Source organism: Tetrao urogallus, assembly GCF_951394365.1.
Source record: "Tetrao urogallus genome assembly, chromosome: 9".
NCBI classification, from domain to species: Eukaryota; Metazoa; Chordata; class Aves; order Galliformes; family Phasianidae; genus Tetrao; species Tetrao urogallus.
The window spans coordinates 12,839,120-12,857,596 of record NC_136822.1 but is presented as its reverse complement, the minus strand read 5'-3'; the positions used below and the strand labels follow the sequence as shown (position 1 = coordinate 12,857,596).

The following is an 18,477-nucleotide window of genomic DNA, read 5'->3' as shown; positions in this document are numbered from 1 at the left end:
ATATTTCAGTTGCAGCACTGTGTTGCTTATTATAAACACTTAATTGACATAAGCTCACACCATTCCTTTACAGAGGCAAAGAACATGGGGAGTGTGCAAAGAACATGGGGTGGATGGGAGGAACTGGGGCTCTGTGTCGAGCAGTGCCTTGGTTTCACCGTCTGCACAACGGGGTGAACTCTCTCCATTTAGTAGAGCTCGCCAGGTACTGTAGATGCATATCGCTCTGTCAGAGTGAAGTATTTTAACAGTTTCTCCCTACAGCTGTAAAACAAGGTCATGTTTAGGAAGGTAACAACAGTTTCCCCAGCAGCGTGCCACTTCCAAATGGGATCTACCCCTTTTGAACACGGGTGTTTCTCGCATTCCTCTCACCGTGCTAAGCTGCATATCATTAAGCACACATAATCACTGGGGTTGTGGGTCACTGCACAATGTATGCACATTTCTTTAAACTAGTTTCAATTCATTTGCATGTCATTTTCTATGCACAGGAGTGACTCTGCGATGAACAAGTAACGAGGGCACAGCACACCCCCTGCACCAACAATGAGAATGGCAGCAAACCCAGCAGCATGCGACCCCCTGAGCAGCACACCTGAGCCCGGGAGTGGGATACACCAGTAGAACAACCCTTCATTTGAAGACTGACAAGAGGGAATTGGGCAGTTGGTATTTTTTTTAAAGCAAATTAATTTCTCTATTTGCTTAATTTTATAAATGGAATACGGCGCAGGTTATAAGTGATTGACTGTCAGCTCTGAAGACTGAACAGTTTCATTTTTACAGCACTGACTAGCATTGATCCTTCCTCTTAGTCAATAAAAAGTCTTCCTTAAATCACTCTGGTGTGTAACTTACTGAACACCTCCCTTAGCAAGAAAGCCCATGCGAGTGAAGGGAATTCTTAGAATTTAGTGATTCTTCATGGGCATTTAGTGAATCCAAAGGAAGCAGAATTACACCTGCAGCTGGGAGCAACAGGATGGGACCAGAAACAAGACTGCCCATCCACATCCCACAGTAAAAGTCACCCAAACTTTAATGCAATGAAGCATCTTGAAATCCAGAAAACAGGTCTAGATTTGGGTTGAGGGCTGACCATCAGATACGATGATCTTAGTGGTCTTTTCCAACCTTAATGGCTCTGTGTTTTTATGGTTTCCACTCTTTGAGTCCTCAGCTTGAGGGATGTCACTCAATAGCAGATGGGGAGGAAAGAGGAATGAGAAAAGGTTCCATCAGCGAGAGTCCCAGGTTCCACTCTTGATCCCACAAAAAGGGATTCCTCAGATAAAATGAGAACACTCTTTGGGAAAGAGCCATTTTATGGTCTGGATTCACAAGGTAATTAAGATATAGGATGGTCCACAAGCTACCACTCACAGTAAGATGAACAAATTAAGAAAAAAGCAACATTGTTTTTTTTCCTTTGAATATGTCAAGTCACCCTGTATTTCAAATATTTTGCATCCTCTCTTGGCAGTTGCTTTAGAACAGATCATTAATAAGTCTGGTTTGCAGCCTAACCACATGCACTGTGAGTCTTGAAGCATTTTGCTAGCCGAATACAGCCCCAGCCCCACGGGCTGCGCATGGGGGATGCTGGCAACAACCCAATAACCCAGTCTTCTTCCCCCTTCAATCACAACCAACCGTGATTTCCCTGTTTTTGTCCCTCCTCTGGGTGCTGGTCACATATCTCAGCCTACAGCCTCAGGAGCAGCCACCAACTGGCCAACACCTCGCTGCAAGGTGCACATATATGGGAAATATGGGAGAACTACTCAGGTTGATGACCCATCCCTAAGAGATGAGTACGTGCGTATCACACTTAACCATGATACTAACCAACACCTGAGGAAAGGACCTGCTCACACCGGCTTCTCAAAGCAAGCTGTGTTTTACTTTATTTTTTTTTTCTGAGTGGTGGTTTCTAGCAATGTAAGAAAGAAAGGAAGAAGTGAATAGTAATTCCATTGAGAATTCAGGAAGGGCCTTTTCCTGCCCGGTGCTGAGTTCTCATGCTGACCAAGGACACCTGAGTGCACTGCTCAGAACTGAATCTGTGGGTGGTGGGACTTCATGGGAATGTGAGCAACACGTACATCAGCGCAGAAGTTTTCTACAAGGAATGGAAACTAAGCCCACATACAAACAAATAAAGGAAAGAGAGGAACAGAAGGCTGTCCCAAAATGCATTTCTAGGCTCTTGCAAGCTCGGTATTATGTGCAACAGTCATGCAGCTGCCATCTGGAAGGCTTTCAGAGCTAAGGAAATTCCCCATGCAACTCAGCTCAAGAAGCAGCACTTGAGGGATCGAGATATCAAATGGCCACGATTCTAATTGATCCTCGGCTTATCGATCCCCTTGTCACTATGCAGAAAATAAGAGCACATTATTTGAAAAGCGAACCTAGTGGGAGGTGGGAAAATACGACCGTGAGTTAAGCCGCTGGGTTCCTCCTTCGGGCTGCGGCGGAGGGCTGAGCCCAGCGACCCCGCAGCTCGGGGGAACCGCAACGCCCGGGCGAAGTTGAGCGCGGAGCGAGCCCTTCCCCCGACGGCTGGAGACACCTGGGAGCGGAGCCGGTCCCTACGGCCCCGGCCCGCGGTACTCACCCGGTCTCCTCCTCACCGGCCTTTTCCTGCCGCTGCAGAAGCGCACTTTGCTGAAGACCCCCAGAACGTGCCTCTCGCAGAGGGAGCGCCCGTCCTTGCTGGGGCTGGAGCGGCGCTTGGAGGCGGACACCCGGTCGCTGTTGGACTCCCTCGCCTGCCGCTTCTGCCGGATCAACGAGCTGGCGATAGCCGCTGCCATCGCCGCTCATGGGCCCCCCGCGCCTCGCCTCGCCGCTCCGGTCCAGGGGAGCGTGCTGGGGCCGAGCCGCCGCCGCGCCCCGGGGGGACGGGGACGCCCCGCTTAGCGCGCCGCGGCCCCGAGTCCCGGCAGCGGGGAGGGCTCAGCCGGCCAGGCGGAGCGGGGCGCTCCGGCTAACAACCATGGCTGGCCGCCGGACCCCGCCGCCCATGGGTCCGTCCCCGGAGAGCGCAAATCCCGGCCGGGCCGGCGGTGCCCCGCGCCTTGTAAATCCGGGAGGCGGCCGCCCCGCTCGCAAAGGTCCGCTGGCGGCTGCTGTGTCCAGAGGAGGGTGTGCGGAGGATCCGCGGATCCCCGCGGCGCGGCTCCGCTCCGCTCCGCTGGGGCGAGGGGCCGTGGGATGAGTCAGAGCCCCCCCGGCCCGCGGCCGGCCCCGGCCCCAGCGCGGTGGCTCCCAGGCGCGGCGCGGCACTGCGCGCACATGGACGCGTCCCGCGGCTCCGCTCCGCTCCCGCGGCCGGGCTCAGGGCAAGCCGCGCTGCATTTCTGTTTGCACTCCTCCTCTTCCTCTTTTCCCCCCCTCCCCACTCCTCTCGCGGAGAAGGGCGGGAGGGGAAGGCAAAGCGGCCACGACAAAAAGCACCAGGCCGGCGAACAAAGCAAAAAGAGGCAACGCAATTAAATTAAATTAAATTAAAAAAAAAAAAAAAAAAAAAAAAGCGCTCCGGCCGAGGGTACGGGCTCACATCGCCGCAGCTCGGCGCCCCGGGCTCACAACGCCATGGCTGGTGCAGCTCCTCCAGCCCTGCTCGCCGCCTCTGCCCCGGTCGCAGCTCTCCCCGACGGCAGCAGCCCGCATCGTCCGGCCCGGCCCGGCGGGAGCCGCGGGCGCTCAGCACCGGGGCGGCCCCGGGCCCGGTTGCCGCGGCGGGGACGGCGGCAGGAGGAGCGATGCGAGGCGGGGAGGAGGAGGAGGAGGAGGAGGAGGAGGGCGGTGTGGGGGGTGCGGCTGCCTCTGCCGCTGCTCCGTCCGGGGCTCAGGACTCTTCGCGGTGCCGCCCGACGGCGGCGGGGCGTGGAGGAGCCGCGCCGCACCCGCCGCTCTCCCGCATCTTCCGGCTCAGCCTGGCTGTAACGGGGCGGGGGAGAGGGGAGGGTGCGGCCGGGGAAGCCACCCCCCCCCCGGACTCCCACGCAGCGCGGGGCCGCTGCCAAAGCGGCGGGGAGCTCCGCAGCCTCGCGGCGGTCGGTGCCGGCCTGGAGCTCGGCTATGGGCTCGGGGAGGATTGCAGCTGCTCCCCGCTCGCCCTTCTCTACGCAATCCTACGTGATCGAGGTTCGGATGAGAAAAAACCGCGCAGGCAGAGAGAGGCAACTGCAGCTCCGCGGTAGCTCTGCCCCTTTGCCCGGGCAGTCCTCGGGAGCCTCCCCGGGCCGCCCCCATCGGGAAACGGGCATCCCTGTGCCCGCAGCCCCGGCCGGCCCCGACCCGCCCCCACTAAGCAGCCGCCGGAGATGGGTACAGCCGACTCGGACACCTCCACGCCGCCGTGCTCTGCTGCCCGCCGGGCGTCCCCGCTGCTTTCCCCTATTCTCTAGACAGAGAGGGCAGCGTTGCTGGGGGGCTGCTGTCTCGTCTGGGGGGCATGAAGGGTGGCTGCAGTGGTGGGCACCGCTGGGCTGCCTCTGGTACTTGTGGTCCCAGCTCACAACACAAGCTTATCAGCACATGCTCTCTGATCGAGGCAACCAGCCTGAGCTGGGTTGACTCCTACTTACTTCCACACACAAACTTCAGTGAACTAAATTTAAGATGCAGAAATACGCCTCTGGTCATACGGACTGTTGCTGCTGCCATTAAGAATGGTGGCTTGCCAGCTTTCAGGTTCGGTTTAGAGCTACTATGTCTGTACACAGAAAGTGACGAGCAATAGGGTACCTGGGAGACCATAGGAGATCTCAGCTGCTCTAGGTACCATGGGACAAGTAACAGTGGTGAGGTGAGACTGAACCCAGTCCCAAAGTTGCCGGGATGAAGAGAGCCCTTTAAACCAACTGGGGAACCCCTGGGAATCAGCAGCTTCAGCTAAATAATCGGTGTCACCACTTCGCAGCAAGAATTCGGCTCTTAACTATTGTAATGCATAGGGAAAGAAGGTAACTGAAATATCCACCCGTTGTGACCACAAGGATGAGCTAAACTCCGGCATTACTTCCTGATATTCACTCGTAATCCTGTGGATGCCAACAAGGTGGAATCAGGTTCTCCAGGAGAGAACAGGAGAGGAAGATATTCACAGCCATTCAGGAGATATAAATGTCAAGCTGTGGATTTTTTTTTAACTGCTGCCAATTTTTTTTTTTTTTAGCAGATTTCGCTGTTCCAATCAATAAAGATTTTTCTTTCCCTTCCTGTAAATAAAATGCTTCATATTTTAATTTTCTCTGCTGGATTATTTCACTTGACATCAAAGAATGTTGCAGTACAAGGTACAGGCATGGCCTAAAGAAAGCTGTTTGCAATCAGGGAATCACTGTCTGAACTGCCAGTGAATTATCCAAAGCTCCATCTTCAAAGGATGTGAGCAAATCTGATATCTCCCCAAGAAAGAGGTTTTCCATCTCTACATAAAGCTACTTTCTGACTGTAGTCTGGTCAAAGAACTCTGTTTTATCACCTCCTATTTCAAATAAATTTCACATATGTTATCACCTGACTCATTTATTTTCTTGTGTAGCTGCAAACCCAAAGCAGCAGCTCTGCACTTAAAAATGATCCTAATGGGTGATAAAGCTGCTCGCAGACCTTGTTGGTGATTTGCGGATTTAAGAAGAGAGCTGCTGCAACTCCAAAAAGAAATGCTTCTCTCTGGTTTCTCAGCCTCTGCAGTAATGGAATTAAATTAAAGCAGAGCTTCTGAAGCTGAATATAATATTGCATTTGCTAGCACACAGGTCTTTATTTATAGATGGCCAAGTAGTCCGTGGTTTGGTTCTCAATGCAGGCACCGTGCCATGAACTCCTGGTGACATTACTGGCATGCACACCTGCTCTGCACCACTCTGGATCACACCCCAGCTCACAGCGGTTCTGAGCAGCTCGTGCTTTTAACAGCACCGAGCGAGCCAGAGCTGGAGCCAGGGAACTGAAGGCCAATCTCATCGTGCTCCTGCACTGTCATTCTTGCAGGGGAAATGTGTCATCTTAGGTGGGCTGCCAAGTGAAGCAGAAAGGCCTACACGTGCTCTACACTCTGCCAGCAGAAGTTCTCCCCTCTAACTTCCATCAAGAGAAGATGAGCTGAAGCCATCTATCTGTCTGTCTGTCCCAGTTGTCGCTCTGAGGGCAGCACAGCACACAGCAGTGCATGGAGTGCTCCTGCTGCAGGCAGGCTCTGCGCTCCTCACTGCCACCAAAGCAAACTCCATTGTTTGACCAAACCAGCCCAATGAGGCATTTTTCCTTAAGGCACACAATTCCTTACATCTCTATCTGTCTACATTTTTTTTTCTCTCTCTATAATAGTGTTAGTATAATGTTAACATCCTTATAACCTATAATGATTAAGGCAGTTTTTCTCCTTCCCCCTTCTCCCTGGTGCTCCCTCCTCACCTCCAGCCCAGAGAGCTGTACACTCCGCACTGTGAAGAGGGAAGGAGTGAGCTGCACTCATTCACAAAACAAACATGCAAACTGTGCTGTGACCACATTGGAGAGATCCTGGTGTTGCTCCTACAGATGTTGGAAAGGCCCATCCTGCTCATACGAGCAAGCAGAGGCTTCTCTGCCTGATCATAAGACCTGTTAAATGCCCCTCAGTCCTCACCCTGGGCAGAAAGGAGCCTACACACTGGGCACATGCTGTGGAAGGAGGCCAACATAAACATTTCAACGTGCTGTCACCTCTGAGGCTTTGTTCACTAGATAAATACATTCTTCTGTCCTCAGTGCCGAGGTTTAAAAACGAAGGCCTGGATGAATTTCAGAGCTTTGCTGGCTTGAATAGAGAAGAGATCTAGAATTGCATTCCCTTACCTTCCCAAACAGAATGATCTATCTAGGTCAAAACGGAGGTTATTGGCATCCTTCCTTAGCGAAGTGCAATAATTCCCGCAGGGCTGCTTACAGAATATCCTGTTTATTTTTCATAGAGCCTTCAAAAGCCGTGGGCTACATTCTGTAGATTTTGTCATTAGGCATATCTCTCTTCTACTAATTCTGTGCACAGACAGCTAACCACAGATAGAAATGTATGCTTTTTTTATTTGCTCTTTTATGTGCACAGCCACTAAAAATGCATGTGCAAAGTTAAGGGAGGTTTAAATTTAATAGCACTGTAAAATGTATCAGTGTACTCCTGCAGCTGAATGGGAAAAGAAGGGCACCCATCTCTCACCGATAATTATGAATGGCCTAATTCACATCTCATAGCAGCATAGCAACAAATCTCTTCCAATAGGAAGGCACCGTTGAGTTTGGAAGTCTGCATGCAGCCACCTTTTAAGAATTGTACCAAATTCCCACCCTGTGTAAATTACATCTAAAATATGTGCATTGCCAGGTCTGCTTATTAAGTGGAATTAAGCCCATATCCATGTTTTATTAACTCTGTTCTTTACAAGGTAGCCCCTTGCTGCATGTCTGACATAATTAAAATTCAAGCAGCTTTGGCATTCCCCAGTCTCTCTGCGTGGGTGGACTTTTTAAAAAATATGCCTGGGTAACCTGATAAGGAAAAGAAAAGACCTTACAGTATTTTGGTTGTTTTATATGCAGGGTAATTCTGTTTACAATGCACGGTTTTATATCTGCATTTGGATGCCTAATAAGAATTCACAAGGCCCCTTAAAAATCTGCTGTTCTGGGAGAGAGATCTGGCCCTAAAACAGCAGCAGAGCAGGAAAACTGGCTGGCTTTCTGGGCTTTTCTCGCGCAGCTGAGCTCTGAGCTGACGAGGCCTTTTAATAAACACAGAAGAGCGAACATAATCTGACTGCTATATGAAAATAATTTATTTAATGGGCCCCTCACCCCCTTTTTGGCTTCGCAGATTCAATTAAAACAGAATTTGCAACTCATCATGAGAGCATCATTAGGCTGTGCAGTGCCTTCAGAAACAAGTCTAGCTGAGGAGAGGTCGGGTTTGCTGCCTGTAGCTTAAAGCTAGCAGCAGGACAACAGCCATACAGAGTGCAGAGCGAAACCACTGCTGAAAAACAGCAAGCCCAACCAGAGCCTGGAGAAGGAAACTATTCTGCTCAGGTTTTAAATGTTTATGCTTTTTGCTTTCTAAGAGAAGAATTCTGCTTGATAAAGGTTTTATCTCTCTTTGGTGACCTGCTGCCTGCACCAAGTGGAGGAAGGGAGCACAGGAAAGCCTGACTCCAACGCAGGCATCTGTGGCTGTCTAGGAACAAACATTCTTGATGCAGTTTCCTTCAAGAAGATGAATACTTTTTGTCTGCTGGGTTCTGGAAGGATCTGCTCAAAGCAGGATCTCAAAGGGAAGGAGATAGTCCAGAGGTGCTTCTGCTGAACACACCCTGCTGCTAAGGTGGGCTCCACCAAAGAGGGACTGAAAGAGATTTTGGAGCAATGGAAGATGTTCCTGGGTACGAAGAGAAAGATCCCCACAGACTGCTTGGTGTTGTCACACATTGGAGGGTCTTGCTCAGCATCAGCTCCTCCCAAGGCCGCTGTTATCACCCCGACAGCCCCATCCATCAAGTGTTCTGTCCCTGCCTTTCCCAGAGGGATCAAGGCATGAAAAACTGCTGTCCTTGAAGTCCTGTGCTTCAGTCATGGCTTCCTTAGTGGCAGGAGCCCAGGGAAAGGGCTGGCAAACAACTGCCCTGTGACAGAATCGCCAAAAGGTGTACAAGCAGGGAGCAGTGGGAGGAGAGGGACTTCACACTCAAATAACCTTGTTCAGGGCAAAACCAAGAGGCCCCTTGGCTGATGCAAGGAACACAGCAGCACACACCTGAGCACATGGGAAGGAGACACATATCTCCTTGTCTGTCCCACAGCTCCTGAATTTGAAAGACAGAACAGGCAACTGCCTTCTGTCCTTCCTCCCCTGCCTCCTCTTCCTCAATGAGTTCCACTCACCATCCAGAAACTCCCTCCATCTGCAGAAACAGGTGAAGCAGACAACAGAGAGCAACCCCACCTCACCCACAGGGTGGTGATGCTTCCAGGAACAAGAAAAATCTTGCAACCTTCCCTCTGTTGGACAGTTGGCTCTCTGAATCCTACACAAAGACATCCTGCAGCCCACTTCAGCCAACACTTTCAGTAATGTGAGAAGTGCCCTATTCCAGAAGGTGATGTGGTGTGGATGGAGTGGGGCTGTGGCCCCTCAATGCAGTTTCAGCCCCAAACCAACCCATCCCAGGACTCAGAAGGTCTGAGTGCTGCTTGTGCTTTTCCCCCTCCCCACAAGGAAGGAAAGCTGCTCACACACAAAACCTCCTCCTGTTGTCAACACGCAGCCAAACACTGTTTCCAACCAAAGGCATTTTCAAGCACGTCAGGAAAAGCCTTTCAATTTAAAGTTTCAAGCTGACTTTGTTGAAAGTCAAACAGATCCTCCCTGATTAGATCCTGGCTGAGGCAAAACAGCCCGATTATGTGATGGAGTATGATGAGAAGGGAGGGAGAACAAACCCCCATCATATCCCTGCAGCAGGGCTATGGGAGCATCTGCACCCCAGCAAGTCAAGGCTTGGTGACACCATACTTGTTAATGCACATACATGGCACTGGCATAGGCCAAGAGGGGGAGGCAGGGAACAAAGCTGTCAAGAAGAAATAACAAGCTCCCCTAGGCCCATAAATCTGTCTGCGCAGAATGGCTCCTGCCAGATCTAAAGCCTTGGAAAGTTCCCTGACCCCAAACTTGGCTTGGCTCTTCATACAGCCTCCAAATCCATGGCAGCCCAGCACTCAGCCTCAGGTTGTACCTCAAACTCTGTGGGGCCAGAAGAGTAAGACTCCTATGGGTGCTGTTGCTCAGCTGAGACTCTGCAGCTCAGAGAGCTTGCAGAAACACAGTGACTCTGACAAAACCTGGTCCTCCCACTGCCATGGAGCTCTGCAGAGCAGGAGTGCTGGGACATTAATCCTGCCCTCAGGATGTTTCTGAAGTTACATGCATCCAGATTGCATCTTATTAAACCAAGCCTGCTTATGTCTCCCACACACTGAAAAAGCATACTCAACACTAAATGTAAATAAGAGATTACAGCTATCATACAGCTAGGACAAGGTTTAAGATTCTCTCATCCCCTGCTGTCCTAAAGTGCAGTGTAAAAAGGACTGATGTGCATTCATCACTTCCCCCACATACCCCCATCTCAAAACACACCTTGTGCTATCTTTGTTGTCTTTTATTTTTCTCCCCAGCAATAAATCAATGCTTCCATCTCCTCAGTAAAATGAAATCCCATATCTTTTCTCCCCTGAGTCTCACAAACAGTTATTGCAATCCAGACACCAATAAAGATATCACTGGCCTGAAAGCAAATCTAAGTTTGCCAAGGATACAAAGACTAATGCAGCAGTAATTAATGATCGCAGCAGGTTTGGTGAAGGGACGGAATGGAACTGACTGGGGAATGGAGTGCATGCAAACAAGTTTCATTTTAATGCAGCCAGAACAAACTGCCAGGAACAAAGAGTGCAGGATATATTATTTCAAAACTGGGCATGCTTTTTCAGAGAGCAGCGACTGCGGGAACTGGGAGCCATGGGAGAGAGATGACTGAATAGGACTGCAACTGGGAGAGCCTGAGCCACATGGGGTGCAGAAGCAGAGAAATGCTGCTACTGTTGTACCCAGTGTTGCAAGCACCCTCAATAATGCAAAGGCTGGTGGCCTGCTCATTCTTGTTGATCAGTTGTACTTAGCCTGCTAATATTGTGGCCACTGATAGTTTGCTGTTGCTGAAAGTCTGGACACAGAAGAAAAATGTTTGAGATGCTCTGCACGAGAGAATGACAAAGATGACTTGGCGCTGACTGATAAATCTCTCACCTCTCAGTAAGAACATTTTCAAAAGAAGGAACTCTTCAATCCAGCAAAGTCAGGATGAGATCCGGAGGCTATAAGTCAAGGCAAGGCTTGCATTTATTGTTAATAGCAAAGGCAATTCATCAAGAGAATGATATGGCAAGAGTTGTGATGGATTCTCTATTGTTTTATCCTGAGAGTCAACCTCTTTCAAAAATAGATGAGCTGATATCATAGCACAAAGGGTACAAAGAGCCCTGGAGAGGTCACCTCTGCACTGTGCCAACAGTGCCTTCATCATCCCTCACAAGGTTGGTCCAGACCCTGCCTAGGGACCTGCAGCAGTGGAAATCCCACAGTCCCTATGGGAACATGGCTCAGCACCATTCTCAGCTGCAAACAGCCCTTCCTATCATCTCATCCAAATCTCACTCATCTAGAAGTTTCTTGCTCTATTGATATTCCTGCCACACAGGACTGTCCCGACCTGAGCAAAGCAGGAGACCCGGCAGAGCAATCACAGCCAGTCCTCTCTCCCTGGCTGCAGGGCCTCATATGGCATCAGGCAGCACCAGAGTGGACAGGAACAGAAAGCCACTCTGCAGAAAACATGAAGTCTCAAAGTTATGTCTGTTCCTCATAAGAAATGAAAATGAGACCTTTTGGAGATCACTAGGAAATGCCAGAAGAGCAAGAAAGCACACTGCTGCAGGACTGCTGGTGCTTGCACCACTTTCAAGACCAAGATTCAAGTCTCTGCTTTTGCACAAGGTAGAACAGTGGCATGAAACCAAAGCTTTAAATACCCATGCAGTGGGTGTTTCTGAAATGACTGTTTCCATTCTCCTCCCGTAGTCCTGATTAAAAGTTACTTTTGAATGGAAAAAAAGAACCATTATCAATTGTTTAGTGGTTCCTTCTACAGCCATCTGTCACAGCCTCTCAACCTATGTCAATCGTGTCTATCCCTTCACATGAATTACAGCTTTGGCCTTTTCTGCTGAACTCCAGGAGTACTTAAAGCAGAAGCTGCAATAGGTGCTTGAACCACTTTGTAGGACTCTTCTGGGGCTTTCCAAGAATAGCTTTTGGACACTGGCAAACCTGTGCTCATTTCCTTCATTCCCACTGTCCCTACAGCTCATCTTAGACAAAGAGTTCCCATACTGTGTGATTTCTCTCCTCTCAGCTCAGCTATGTATTCTTGCTTGCCCTTCATATACGTTTCTTTTCCCACTTCAGGGAAAGACCTCGTGTCTCTTTAGTCTTATTCACTGAGTAACACAAAACACATTATTCAGTTAAAGACTTGTTGGAGCCTTGCTACAGACATGCCACTGACTGAATTTGGTATCTAGAGACTGCCCCTTTAAAACTGCAGAAATATCTGGAGAGCAACAACCTTCTGCCAAGCACAGACTGACAGGTGAGCGGGACTTTCCTTTGAAATGCTTGTTAAAGATGAGAGGACAGCACCTCTGATTTTCCCTTTCTATCACTCCAGAGAAGGCTGCAAAGCTGGGAACGTGCCCCCTATGGCAACCCAGCACAGTGTCCATGATCCACTTTGTCACAGGCCCCAGAGCATTTATAGGTTATAGGGTTATATATATAGGTTATAGGGTTTATAGCCCATAGATACTGTTGGTCAGCAGGGGTAGAGGGCAGCCTTTGGGAATGAGACAATCTGGCAGGGCAGCCTGCAGCACTCCAATGGCAGGTGCCGTAGCACTGCCAAGTGTTGTCGGATGCAGAGAAACTCACAACAAGAGCTTTCATCTTTCATTATGATTGAATGCTTCTGCTCTGGCCTGTTGGAAATGCCATCTTTCGGGATGCTATAGGCTCACAGAAGTTTATGCAAGGCAGTACAAACTGGGGGACAATTCATTTGCACTTCTTTTGGCAAAAGCTTTTTCACAAGACTGGCTGTGCTTGCAATTGGAAATTGCATGAGTGTGGAGGATGGGGAATCTAAATTAAAAGCCTCCTAAGTGGGTGCTTGAGTAATTATTGGAAGGCTTCTGAAGAGACATTTTTGTCAGTAATGAAGGAGAACATGGCTTTGTGCTGGATACAGGTGGCAATATGGCAACAGAGACCGACCATTGGCACTCCACACAGGGCTGACCAGCTATCCATTAGCTGTACAGATGTACTGGGATTTTCTGCCCAGAGAGCATCTTTTAGAGTTGAAAGAGGGCCAGGGCAACAGAGGAGTGGAAATCCTGATACTTTCAGTCTCTGATTCTCTGCATCAAACATGCACAAAATTATTTTTCTGCAGCTCCTTGGAGCAGGGATGGATCTTGCTGGCATCTTCAGTCTGCTATGGCAGATGCTTCTAGAAAGTGGTGTCTCTAATTCCCTCTCCAGCCCACCTTAAACACTGTCAAATGTGGGGTTCAAGAAGGTGCCCTCATCTGAAAAGCCTGAACCAGCAACAAAGCGAATGAGAAACAGAGCCACCTTCAACTCCACGGCAGCTTCCTCAGGCACTCAGGAAATTAAGTCTGCAGATCTGCAGCCACCAGGGCTGCGTCGGCCTCCTCATTAAAGATGCAGGTAAAGAAGCTTGAAGACAGTAGCAGTAAAAGGAACATATGCAACGCAAACATGTCCTTGTGAAGGAGCATATTTCATAGACACTTCATTACCTTCAACAACTTTCAGGTCCTTGCTTATTCACTAGCAAGTCTAAACTGTCATGAGCCAAAAAATATGGGCTGGGATACAAATGGGTGTGAATGAAAGAGGCTTCCAGACCTGACTAATGCTCCCTGCAAGCTGCAATCCCAGCCCCTTGCACTACTAATGCTCCCAGCTGGACATGGGGCATGCAGGGCATCCCTATGCAGCACCCACAGCCCTCATCACAGTTCAACACACCAGAGGGACTGCTGCTGAGCTCCCTTCCAAACACAACTAGCAGAATGCAGGCACCAGGTACTTAATCTAGAAAAAGCTACATGCTACTTCCAGCCTTAATATTTGCACTTGGATGGCTACAGCAACTGAAGCAATCCTCTCACTTTTATTTCTCCAGTGCAGTGTACAAAGCCTTCTTTTTGTTGTTATTTATTTAAACCATTTTGCATGGACTCTGTCAGCTCGAATTTGGCCCAGCTTCTCAATTCTGTGAAAAAAATGGAGTACTCATAAACCTTCAATCAAACAGAAAATATGTCCATAATATTACACAGCTTGAATGAAAGCTTTTCTTTTTAAAACAAAGGATGTTCCCTTGTGTTGCTTGAAATCCTGGCACTGGAGCAATTAAGAAAGTGAAAGTAGCTACAAACTAAAGCAGAATGGACATGTTTCATAGATCTTCATTGCCCAGGCAGAAAGAAGTGTAAACAGGGCATAAATTACAGCAGCCAGAGGACAGATAAGCTGAAGGACAATGCTGGCAAAAGAACAAATGGGCAGGAATTGGCCAAGAATAAATTTAGACTAGAATTTAGACATGGTTTCTAGCGATCAGAGGAATGAGACGCTTCCAAGAGGATTAGTAGGCACATCTCTGCTCTCATCCTGCTCCCTGTGATTTTGCACACATTTGTGAAAAGACAACAAGACACAGGCTACAAGAACATAGAATCACAGCATGGTTTGGGTTGGAAGGGACCTGAAAACTCACTCAGCCCCAATAGCTGCCATGAACTGGCTGCCCCAGCTCAGGCTGCCCAGGACCCATCCAACCTGGCAGTGAGCACCTCCAGGGATGGGGCAACACAGCTCTCTGGGCATCATTTGGAGACACTTTCTCTCATCTGTAGCACCAACACTTTTTGTCTTTATAATGTTACTTGTTAAGGTTCTAAGAACTGGGGGATTGGTGTACGCTCAATGGATTTTTAAATGAGCAATGTCCCTTTAACCTTTGCTAATTGTTCTGTCTTAAAATGTATCTATCCAAACGGCCTCACTCATTTAACTGATGAATTAAAATAAGCACCAGCAATTATTGAGTGTTTTTATTTAGTGGTGTCGTTAAAGAAATCGAACGAAAATAAGATCCCATCAAATACAAATGGCCTTATGTAGGGCTGTTAGGGATGCAATGACAGGAGGGTACTCAGTCAAATGTTTATATTGCTACTATCATTCAGACATCAGCTCGGAAGCTTATCTAATTTGAAAGTTGCTCCTGTCGATCTCTGCTATCGATTGCTTGCAGGGACACCTCTTGCCAAAAGCTCCCTCCAGAATGGAGGAGATGTCAGGCTTGCCACTGCTGTGTGTGGGTGCTGGCTGTGTCTGTCTGCTTGTTGGGCACTTTGGGGATGCCCAGCATGCTCAGAGCAGGAGCCCCACCAGGACTGCTATCTTGTCTCCTGGCTGCATATCAGCATATGTAAAGTGTAATGCTTATGCCTGTAATTTCTGCACTGAACTGCTGCACTGCCAGCTAATGTTGTTTAGAAATGAATTGCTGCTGCATAATGTACGGCAGAACAACAAGTACACATTAGCTACATATCACAAATCAGATAATTACAACCAAGATATTCTGATGCATGTTCAACCTCTAATACAATGTAATAGGACACTATCAAAAGAGCTCGCATTTCAATGACAGTTTTGGCTTCTAGCACTTTGGCTTTCATTGTAATAAATTCTAATTTTCTGATTTTTATCTGCTCCTCCTTCCCCTTCCTCCTCCTCTCCCCCCATTCTCCCCACTTCTGGTAGCGTAGGCTGAAATTAAAGCAGTCTCTCTGCCTGATTCACAAGCACAGCTATGGAGTACTTGGGACACAAGTGTTGCAGACCACCCTCAGTGCAAAAGCACAGCTCCAAGTCAGCAGGCTGGGTTCTGCCCCCAGGTCTGCCAGCAACCCACAGTGACCAAGATGATACCTCCAGCCCACACTTCAAATTCCTCCCAGCCATAAATAAGGGTGATAATAATGTTCTTGGAAGCCTTCACAGTATGAAAGCTTGCAAAGTAACTTTCCTGGAGGATCAGAGCACTCATAGGTGCCCAACAGATATGGGACTTGTCAAGCAATGCAGACAAAAGGGGGCTGATGGAGGAACCACCACCTCCCTGATGCTTACAGAAATGCAGCTGTCAGAAAGGTCTTCCTTTTCTGAAGGGCCCAGCACGCTTTTCTGCTGACACATCACTGCTTCCCTGCTCAGCTCCTCTCCACCGTGAGCTGTGACCCCGTTGTATTTGATATCCCCCTGCATGGCTGTGCAGGGAGTACTAGGCATGGCTGCTGCAGAGCAGCCTCAGCCCCTTGCTGGCAGCAGCATTCCAGTGGTACTGCTGTAATTGTCAAGGTTGCCACCTTCCTTCACCAGGACTTCAGCTCTTAGCACCATAGTCCTTCACCGAGCAGCAAGAAGACTCAGAAGCTAGGCAGCACAAAGAGGGGAGGAGGTCTGAGGTGCCAAATACGGCTGGGGACCCACTCATCCCACCCAGACCCCAAAGGTCTCACGGCTGCATCAAGGAAATTATTTTGGATAATGAGAGACACTGTTTGTAGGTACGAAGGAAACCCCATCCCTCCGGTATGCTGAGGTTATGGAGGCTCCTTTTCTAGAGATACTCAAGACCCATCTGGATGCTTCCCTGTGCGACTTGTTGTAGGAACCTGCCTTAGCAGGGGGTTGAACTAGATGATTTTGAGAGGTCCCTTCCAACCCCTGTGACTCTATAACTACACAGCAAGAGTGGCTGTACCCAAGGAATTGTCAGATTAATTGCACCTGCAATTTCAGGGTTTTTTTTTTCCTTTTTTCTTTTTTTTTTTTTTTTTTTATTGTGTAGAGTGGAAAAGAAGAAAAATACATACTGACTCATCTTTTTTCCTCCAATGAATTAAAAAAAAAAATAGAAAACAATATTGGGTTCACTGAGCTATTTTAATGTGCCGAATCTTGTTTCTTTTACAGATTATTTAACCCTTAAAAGGTTTATTTGGGTGAAAACTCAAAACTTTTAACACCTGCTGTATCTGAGGTGGGGGAGGACTGCAAAACATCCTGGAACTTGATTTGTTCCTCTCACTTCCCCTCTTCAAAAGAACAGGTGAAGAAAATTTGATAAGAAAAGGCTCATGAGTTAGGAGCAGATTAATTAAAGGAAAAGAAAAAAAAGCAAAGGCCTCATGGGAATAAAAGGAAAAAAAATCTCTTTCTTTTTTTTTTTATTACCATCAGCAAGCAATGTTCTACCATGTCTTAGGCCTTAATATGCAAGGTGAGTGATTGAGAAGACCAGAGCTTACATTAATGGGAGCCCTTCCCCAGCAGTTATTGCTGAGCATGATGCTGTGTGCCATGGGACATCCCTCGGCCAGCTGAGGCCAGCTATCCTGGAGCTGCCCCTCGCCCACACTCCCAGCCTAGGAAGAGGGGGCTGCAGAAAGCGGTGATGCTGTGCCAGCCCAGTAACTGTGCTCAGTTACAGCTGCTGGAGTGGTACCTGTGCTACTCTAGCTGCTATGGGAAAGCTAACTTCATCCCAGCCAGACCCTGTACAGACCACAGTCAAACCCACGGGGGTTTAAGAAAGCAAGGATTTAAAGCAACAAGATACACATTCCCTCATATCTACATCACTAGCAAGTCGTAAGTTAAACTAGGTTCTGTTTGAAGTACCCCTCCCCTACACGTCTCTTCCCTTACTACGACTGTTACGGATGCCTGCAAGTGCTTTCAAAAGGTGCAGCGATTCTTTAGCTTGGCTTTGCCCTGTGACCTACGGCTCTCCGCGTTCCCCCCGCAGCCGGCGCTGCTCGGAGACGGTCGGGCACAACCGCAACTTCCCGGCGGGTCGGGCGCGGAGCTCCAGCGCCGCCCAGCGGTGGTTGAGCCGCACCGCCGTCCCCGGTCTTAAAAGCAAACCTTGCAAAAAGGTGTGTCAGTAAACAAACAAACAAAGTCAACCCAAAACCAAATCTGCGCAAATTTTCACCATCCACCCTCTGCTTTGCACACGAGCAGCCCACATACCCAAATTCTCCCCAAATGAATATATCACATCTGAGCGTGACATTCATGGAATCGTATCATGGATTGGGTTGGAAGGGACCTGAAGGGCCACCCAGTCCCCACCCTGTGCCATGGGCTGGCTGCCCCCCACAAGCTCAGGCTGCCCAGGGTCCACCAAACCTGGCCTTGGGCACCACAAGGGATGGGACACCCTCAGCTCTCTGGACAGCAGTATCAGGGCCTTACCGCCCTCTGATAAAGAATTTCTGCCTAACAAGCAACCTAAATCTCCCCTCTTTTAGTTTAAAGCCATTCCCCCTTCTCCTGTCACTATCAAACTGTATAAAAAGTCGGTTCCTATTCTGCTTGTAAGCTCCTTTCAAGTACTGGAGGGCTGCAATGAGGTCTCCCTGCAGCCTTCTTTTCTCCAGGCTGAACAAGCACAGCTCCCTCAGCCTTTCTGCATAGGAGAGGTTCGCCAGCCCTCTGAGCATGTCTGTGGCCCTTCTCTAGACTTGCTCCAACAGCTCCACATCCTGACACTGACACTCTTCTGAACCAATGAAATTTAATCAAGTCCTGCAGCTTGAGAAGGATCAATACTATACATCAGCGTATGGTGGAGGGCACTCAGACAGAAAGCAGTTTGGCAGAAAAGGAGTTTGGGCGAGCTGAGCATGGCTCAG

At 49.0% G+C, this 18,477-nt stretch overlaps 1 protein-coding gene across 2 annotated transcripts in view; it reads right to left on the bottom strand.

The window, feature by feature from the left end:
* Window positions 1-18,477, bottom strand: part of FGF12 (fibroblast growth factor 12) — a gene marked incomplete at both ends in the record, with an annotated part of 114,665 nt that overhangs the window by 78,113 nt on the left and 18,075 nt on the right. The window contains one exon of one of the 2 annotated variants that reach the window (XM_079539738.1): window positions 2,624-2,822. The exons of the other annotated variant lie outside the window; for it this stretch is intronic. Within the exon in view, the coding sequence (XP_079395864.1) occupies window positions 2,624-2,822 (199 nt within the window). Of the gene's footprint in view, window positions 1-2,623; window positions 2,823-18,477 lie in introns of those variants that run through there. 2 annotated transcript variants of the gene reach the window in all.